General features: G+C 32.2%; 1 protein-coding gene across 1 annotated transcript in view; it reads right to left on the bottom strand.

The window, feature by feature from the left end:
- Positions 1-8,472, bottom strand: part of Csn1s1 (casein alpha s1) — a 15,350-nt gene extending 6,878 nt beyond the window's left edge. The window contains exons 1-9 of the mRNA XM_021210324.1: positions 8,422-8,472; positions 6,725-6,751; positions 6,208-6,246; positions 4,719-4,757; positions 4,209-4,232; positions 1,602-1,634; positions 1,443-1,487; positions 650-691; positions 74-91 (exon numbers count right to left, since the gene is read on the bottom strand). Of these exons, the coding sequence (XP_021065983.1) occupies positions 74-91; positions 650-691; positions 1,443-1,487; positions 1,602-1,634; positions 4,209-4,232; positions 4,719-4,757; positions 6,208-6,246; positions 6,725-6,751; positions 8,422-8,472 (318 nt within the window). The remainder of the gene's footprint in view (positions 1-73; positions 92-649; positions 692-1,442; positions 1,488-1,601; positions 1,635-4,208; positions 4,233-4,718; positions 4,758-6,207; positions 6,247-6,724; positions 6,752-8,421) is intronic.
- Positions 8,473-8,797: the final 325 nt, after the last annotated feature.

Here is an 8,797-nt window from a genome sequence, read left to right as displayed (position 1 = left end):
ATTGGCATAAGACTTGTATTGCCATAATTTTTTATAAATATTAAAATAATATAGATTTAGTAAAAATTCTCACCTGAAACAGGGAAGCTTGCTAAGAAAGAAAAAAAAAATCCACCATTTAGCGTATTGATTGACATATCATTTGTATTGGCATAACATTTGATAAACAATAAAATAACTTAGATTTAGTAAAAAAAATCTCACCTGAACCAGGGAAGCTTTCTAAGGAAGAAAAATAAGTGTCTTTTTAGTTTATAGATTGAAATAGAATTTATATTGGAATAATATTTAACATAGACTTCATAAATGTAAATTCATCTCTACTTTGCAATTAAGAATGTTTAAGTTTATCTCAGCCTTGAGAAGCCCACATTCACTGTAGAGTGTATAATAATATCTCCAATATTCTCCTTTGTCTTTTAATGCCGTGCTTATATCAAAAAGTTAATAAACTTAAACTCTGCCTCAAAAATAGTAGAAAAGATAAATTTACATGTTAATATTCAGATCAATATTTATCTAATTATTATTTATGTTCAAGCTACAATAAATAGGCTACTTAGAAAAATAAAAATAGATGTGAATAAAACTCATTTATATTACTTCTATAATAGAATACGAACTTGCATTATAATGGATGAAACATTACCTGGAGAAGTTGGTTGTACTTAAACTGACTCTGAAGCTGTTCCTGTGTAAAATGAAAAAAAAAATTTCAATTTCATATACACAATTTGGTAGTTTTAGATAGTAAACGTGTAATGTCTTTTTCTGGGACTAAGGGTAGCCAAATTATTAATTTACACCAAGTGGATCTATTTCTTTCATAATCATTAAAAATGCTATAAAAAGTTTGCTTTAATTCAAATCATAATGGAGATATCTCTAAGTGTGATTATTAGTCAGTTACATTTGCAATATTTCTCAGGCTGGATAACCAGAAAATGAAAAATACTATTTGCTTTTCTTACTTTAAAAATTAGGTTTTACAAAGAATTTAGAGTTCTACATGAACCAAGTTAAAATGTTTCTAGTACTAGTTAAAACTTATTTAGAGATGACCACGTGTTAATGTTAATACATTAACAGTAATTCAATGTTTATTTTATTACAAGACATAGTGAATACATCAGAGTGATTGAAAGCACAGCTTCAATTGGGGATTGTTTGACAAATTAATATGCCATCATTTAGAAGGAGTGTCATTCAGATTCAAAAGTAATAAACCATGACACATTAAATAAAATCTTTAGCTTAAAGGAAAGAGTCATAAACCTAGGTAAATGTTGTTAGTTTAAATTTTAGAAATTAACAACTAGACATTAAGATTTCATGAGACTACATATTACAACTCAGACTGATATCAAGGATATAGAATATGAGTATAATGTTCTTGCTCATTGCTTGACTTTTGGTTTCTGAAAGATTCACTGAAGTCTTACCAGGGTGCACTGGTTGATTATGTCTTCATTTACAATGTTTTTCTGCTAAAATTAAAAAAAAAAAAAGAGGCAGACATATGAGGGTTATAATTTTGTTTTTTACTTAGGTAAATAATAGCATATTGTTAACATACGTTAAATGTAGCAAATATATCTTACCTCAGTGATATTGGGAATAGCTTCCTCAGATTCCTAACAAAATGAGGAAAATAAAGATTTATCGTTGTGTCATATGCTCGTTTGAGGTGTTATACTAACAAATCGAACACTGTATTACTGAATCACTGTCCTAAACTGATCTTAAGACAGAAGCTCCTGGGTAACAAGACGAAGTTGCTGATTTGGGTTATAGTTTTATATTTATACTCCCTTCTTGATTTTATTTTCCTTGGACATTTCTCAGAACGTTGTGATCGATGGAAATAACCGCCTGTAAAAAATTAACATAACTTCCCCCTTGTCCTACATTTTATTTCGATAGCTGTAAATTTCACTCATAAAATCAAAGCATTGAATTCAGCATCTTCTGTGCCTATTGTCTTTTTTTCTAGGTTAGCAAGAGACAAAGAATGAGTACTACTGATACTATCTCAGAGTCAGGATAATCTAGATCCAAGTGACTTCTATACTCAACAGAAGACATACACACCATTTACTTGGAAGTTATCACTTAATAAGCTCAAATTCTACAAAAAAAAAATGAGAATGACAAAGAAGGCAACTAAATTTACAACGAATAATCAAAAAGGAGGACACAACATATGGCCCAGAAATAATCCTTAAATTCATCTTTGACAAGTAGTGGCTTTCTCATTTTACTGGATGATAATTACATGCTAAAACTAATATAATCTCATACACAGAAATTTTAAGGCATGGACATCTTATGTTGTAGTTACATATCGCACTACAGATGTTCGCAGATGTCTCCCAGGTAGCTGGATCTTGGAGTGAGAATAAAACCTTTACCTCGCTTGATGAGCTGATTGAAGAGTCTTCCTGTGAAGAGGGAGAAAACGGTGTCATGGCCTCCTGAAGGTTTTAGAATTTGAAGACAACAATCTCATGGTGCAGAAAGGGTTATTTTAGTGTTGAAACAAGCTATGCAAAAAGATTCACGGTCACTGTATTTCCTTATCAATTCTACTTGAAAAATTATGTGAGGGAAATTCTAATAACTCAGCAAGAGAGAAAGATCTAAACAGTCATTTTCATCTATTTAAACAAAGACAACTAATAGTATCATTATATATATGCAGAATTAATGATTTTTTTGATAAAATAAAAATTAAGTTATAGTATTGAACAAGGCTATTTAAGACAGGGAGGGTCAATGTTTATTCTCACATACTTTGGCCATACTTGCTATGAATAAACAGAAAACATTAATAATAACAGTCTCATTATAGGAATAAGATTTGGATAATGAGATTCAAATCATATACCCTTTGGTATGGTTATGCTTTCTTCTAACTCATGCAAATGTATGCATATATAGTTTTATCTCCAATAATCCATTTCAAAGGATGGATTTTAATATTCCACTGATTGTTGGCTTCTAGAGATAATTGACTGTATACATAATAGGCAGATGGAGTTTCTTCCCATGTTTCAGAATAGGCAGCACAGCGCACTTAGCTGAGGTTGCTGTTATGTGGATCACTTCTGTTTCAGCGCTGTACTCAAGACTAGAAAAGGGGGTTTCTTGGTCCCAAATGTCAGCAAAGTGTTCTGCAGTCTCTGAATTTGAAGCACACTTTACTTCTTAGTTTTTGTTTTCACAAATAAGCAAATCTTTTTTGTTGTTGTTTTATGAATACTATTTAAATGGCTTAAATTCTTACTTCCAATTATAACCAGAACACAATGTGCATTCTTTAATTTTTAAAATGAAATACACTTCTCTGAGAAGTTCAAGAAATAAAATACTTCTAAATTCCTTTTCCTAGTGTGTGCAGCATAAGATAACTTGCTTAAAAAGCAGCAGACTTTACTCAATATGTGCAGTGAATATTGCTGTGGTTCCTTAAAATGAAAGAACCTCACCTGAGCACTTGCCATTGCTTGTTCCTAAGGAAAAGAAGCAAGAAGAATTTTTGTTTTTCATGACAAACACTCACTCGAAATTAATTACTACCAATTCAAATAGATGCTAGCAAAAACTAAAGACCCAGGACAGTGTCTCAGATTTGAGGGAATCAAAACAACAACAACAAAAAACAAAAACAAAACAAAACAAACAACAACAACAACAAACTTGCTAAGCTGAAGTCTTCACCTTCCTAATTTGCATTTCCAAGATTAATTCAAATCTTTTGAGTTCTTCTACATTGGGAATGATTGTAACACATATTACTGTATCTGTGAGCAATGCAACCTTTTGTTTTCTTTTAACTTGACTTCTGGGCATTGAACAGAAACACTGTATAAAAGGCATATAATAGATAAAAATGTACTTGAGTAGAGAGTGGTTCAAGGGTGCATAGATACTTAAGAAATGATTTTTTTCTACTTAATATCCTGTGCCCAGGTTTTAGCATTACAGTATTAGAAAGACGCCCTCCTCTCCAGAACTGAAGTTCCAAATAATAGTTTGACTTCTACTTAATTCCGGCAAACATGTATCAGTATCTTTTCTTTCTAGGTGTTAGAGATATTTGGAGGATTATCAGAATTATTCTCTCATTTGGATAAGGTAACTTTTTTTTTTTTTAATGTGTTTTACCCCCATATTCAGAGAAGTGGTTTTAAAGCAATGGGCTTTACCTCAGATGCTGTATCCATAGTTACCTGTAAGAAAAGTTTTCAATCATTAAATAGATTTAAGAAATTACACACCACTGAGCTTAATCATTTTGAGAACTATAGGCTCTTTTAATACTGAATTTTTTTTTTAAAAAAGTAGTAAACAAGCAAGTTTAATCATTGTGATCAGTGAAAGAATACTGAAGTTTCATGATGAAAAATGTTCTTGGGCCACATATAATGCTTTTAATCACCCCTGCCAATGCCTTCTTTCAGCCTTCATAGTACATGAAGATTTTGGACTACACTGTTCAGTCACCGCGTGATATGTGTATCTTACTTCATCATAGTTTTTCAGTTAAGTTCATAAAATCAGGAACTCTCAAGTTATCAGTAGAATCCATTAGTCACTTGAATATGTGATGGACAGTTTTAATGAAAGAGTCAATGCTGTAGACATTAGAAACAAAAACATTCTTATGCTATGCAAATGCATATTTTGTCACATTATTTTGTGGAAAACTTTAGTACCTTGATTTCATCATTCTGTTCTGTCAGAAGTGCTCTCTGCTGAAAAAGCCAAGAGTAATGTGTATAACACAAATTTAAGCCACAGGTTTTAGTAATAGTTTAAAATTTATAGATGGTTCTTACTCTGTTCAGGTTGTTGATGAATTCCTTATGGTTAGAAAAGAAAGAAAAATAGTATTAGCAGAAAGGACATAAGTAATGAAAATCTGTAATCAAGTCGACAAGTCAAAATCATCACTTCCCATTGTAAATTTAAAAATAAATTTATTTTCAATTAATGTCCCAGTGTTTCTTGTCATATCAATTCTAAACTTGAGTGTTTCTTCACTGTTCTATCTTTGCAAGTGCTATAAGTAAATGAGCTCTTAAATATTTTCAAATTTGTTTTACTTGATTTTGTTGTCTTTGCCAGACATTTGTTTCATGATCAGTTGTGAGGTGTTTTGAATTAATACTTGAGTACCTATTTTAACTCTACATTATATCCCATGGAATCCTTCTGACCTGTCTTAAATCTGCTACTTAGACTCATTTTGCCTGTTCTGCTCAGCTTTAGACAGTCATGCTAGTGAGACTTTATGGTTGTAGCTTTTGAAAATAGAGGTGTTAATGTGGACAGTGGAAAACTCAGCAGGTCTCAGCCACACACAAGGAACCACAGATAATTAAGCAATGCTGAGAGGAGGAGAAATAGTCTTTCCCAGGGAAGAGCCCACCAATTGATTATCCAATACCAAATGATCAGCATTAAAAACATACATACAATATATATACATTGAGTACATTGTACTTAAGTTCTTAAGAATACATGTATGTATGCATTTGTGGGTATGTATGTATGTATGTATGTATGCATGTATGTATTATGTATGTATCAATTAATGAAGAAAGAAAGAAGAGCAGGGACAGCTACTTGAGAGGATTTGAAAAGAGGAAATAGAAGGGGAAATGGTGCAATTACATTAAAATATCAAAAAATAAAGGAAATAATTAAATATACTTAAAATTAAATTAAAATTATGTTAAAATTCATTTAGACAAAGTTGAGTTATCTATCAAGTCTTTGAAATAATGGTCTTCCATTAGAATTTGATATTCTTATATTCAATGAATAAGTAACATTTTAGAGAGCTGAAACACATGTGAGACACTCATTCATGCTCCCAGAATACTATATATCGTGAGCATGTAAGCTTGAGCTTCTAAATAGGTCATGGAAAGAAAAGACAAGTATTTTTTTGTCAGAAGCAATGTTTTAGGTATAAATTAAAATTAAATTCTACATTTAATGAATGAAAATGGTTATCAATTCAAATAAAAATGGTTTTTACAAGTGAACTATACTTTGTTATATACATTTCTTGAGAACAAAGCATAGTGGCACATGCATGGAAATTGTATGATGACTCCTGCTACTTTGCATGTTAACCTGAAAAGAATGAGTTTTTCTCTAGAGTGTGTCTGTGTGTGAAGATCTGGAAACACTTACCTCATTTAGGTTGAGATGCTTTGTTGGTTTAACCATTTCCTGTTGGAATTAAAATTTGAAGTATAAAATGATAAGCTGACCACTAAGTGTGCCCATGCATTGAAAGATATCATGCCGTTTGAACATAGGAGGGTGAATTTGTAAATACACAGAAAATGAATTTGCTCCCCACAGGAACCTAAGTGCTTCATTTATTTGAGTAAATAAGTAGATTCTTAGGTAGAAGAAAAATCTACAATTTTAGTTTTACACACTAAGCCAAAAATCTAAAAGAGGCACCTTCACGGGTTCCCTTTTTACCAAGCCTGCTAAGCATGTTTTCCGAAATGTCCAACAAAGACTTTGCATATTGACTGACTCAAAACAGAATTGAGAGGATAGTCGAGGAGTCTGAACACTTGTGTACTTCTGAAGATGTATAAAAATCAGTGTGTATCATGTGACATCCAAGACAGCTAACTGAAGGACGGAGGTGATCAGAGGGGTGAGGATGTGGCTCCCTGGAAGGGTTGCTTACCTCACTGCTGCTTTGCTGTTGCTGAGTCTGCAAAGAATAAAGGATCGCATGGCATTAGTCCATATACTGGAAAGAGTGGTGAATTAATGCCTGTCGTGGTGGCTATGGTAGAGATAACTAATTCACGATGCAGTATGTAAAATTAGTTCAAGTTAAGAGTCACAAACAGTAAATGGAAGAGAGTATACTAATATGTTAACACACTCTGTTTTACTATTTCTTGTGAATAAGTACTTGAAATAGTTCTCTCTCTCAGGTACGAGTGTGTGTGACATGTGTGTGTGTGTGTGTGTGTGTTTGTGTGTGTGTGTGTGTGTGTGTGTGTGTGTGTGTAAGTGGGCATGTTCATGCCAAGGTACATGTGTGGAGGACAGGGAACAACTTTAAGGATTAAAGATTGGTGTTTCCCTTTCTAATTTGGGCTCTAGGGACTGGGGGCTGACTGGATAGTTGAATAGTATTCACATTTACCTGCCAAGCTATCTCCCTGGCCCCATGTGCTCTTTTACAACAAGTACAATTAAAATAATTAATCTCGTATGCATTAATATTTTCACTGAAATGATACCTCCAGAAAAGGTGCGTCTATTCCACAGAGAAAGAAAGATGAACTTTGTCTCTTTTGCTATCAAATTTTTAAGCCCCATGTTTAGAGAAAGTTCTTGAAGGGCAAAGTATGGTACTTACTTGACTGCTAATTGCATTTCTATAATGAAGTCTCTGAAAAGTAAGAGAGGAATTAAATAATCTAATACTAAAGAGTCAAAATATCAATAGTAACACAGAGACAAAATATTTAGCTAAAATTGCTATTTAAGAAAAATCTTTAACAATAATATTAAAATATGTCAGAAACTTGCTTTTGAGACTAACAAGAAATAATTATTTTATTGACAGATATGGAAGAAAATGATTTATCTGTCTTCCTTAAACTTTTGCAGAGAATCAAGAAAACCATGTACGATATCTAAGAGTAAAACTCTTCAGTTAGTTTTAATCAGTTCCAAGGGATAATTTCGTTCTCTGGACAATTTATATTATATGAGAATTTAAAAATAGTTCTAAAACATTATACTAATTAGGGAGCAAAGTATCATATCTGAATTTTTGTCATAATTGCATTTTATCATCAATTATATAACTTAATTATTTAAATACACAATTGAGAGTAAAAAAAAAAAAACAGTTAAATTTAGTTTAACTACATCGACAGATACAACACTTTTTCTTTTCTATTTTCTTTGAAAATCATTCTGATACAAGGCACCTGAAATGAGAATTTGATTATGTAGAATACTCTGGGATAGAAGGCTCTGTGTCATACTTGATAACAAAATATCATAAGCCCCTGAAATACTTAGAAGGCCACTTACTCTATGCTGTACTAGGGAAATGAGCCTTGTTACTTCCTGTTATGCTATTTACAGCTCTGCAATATTTTATTTTTTTACTTTTATTTGCGATTTTCATTGTGGTTTTATTTAATTTCTAATAGGACATATGACTTGGAGTTTTAGATTTGGGCAGATTACATAATGTGATCAAAATGTAAACTCATAATCTCTTTCTAATTCTGACTACAGTTGTTAATTAGAGATCATCAAATACTTAGGGTCTTTACGGTAGGAGTCACAGGTGTGAACACGAGGCAGCTCATTTCTAACAGGAGGGAAGAACACATTATTCACTGTACTCACGGGCATAGCAAGAGCAGCAGCCACGAGGCAGGTGAGGATGAGGAGTTTCATGGTTGCCAAGATCTGTTTTGAGAAAGGAGCAAGAGAAAGTTAGAACTTGTCTTTATAACTTATCCTTGACCATTCAACAGAGGAGTAATAATTATGATATGAATAAATCAGCTTGATACATAGTAGTTTCCAAAGCATGAGATGTTAAGTTATGCAAGTAAAATAAATATTTACCACTCTTGTCATCTTATTTTAATTTTAAATTTTCACTTATTTACTCTTGCCCCCAATCCTTTCTCTCTGATCCTTTTTATTGCCACGGCATATGTGTGTGTATAGGTCAGAAAAGAACTTGTGAGGTCAGGATTTAATGTTAGTTCTTTCC

This window comes from Mus pahari, chromosome 13 (genome assembly GCF_900095145.1).
Source record: "Mus pahari chromosome 13, PAHARI_EIJ_v1.1, whole genome shotgun sequence".
Lineage (NCBI taxonomy): Eukaryota > Metazoa > Chordata > Mammalia > Rodentia > Muridae > Mus > Mus pahari.
Note: the sequence above shows the minus strand (reverse complement) of the source record. Positions and strands in the feature narration are given on the sequence as shown.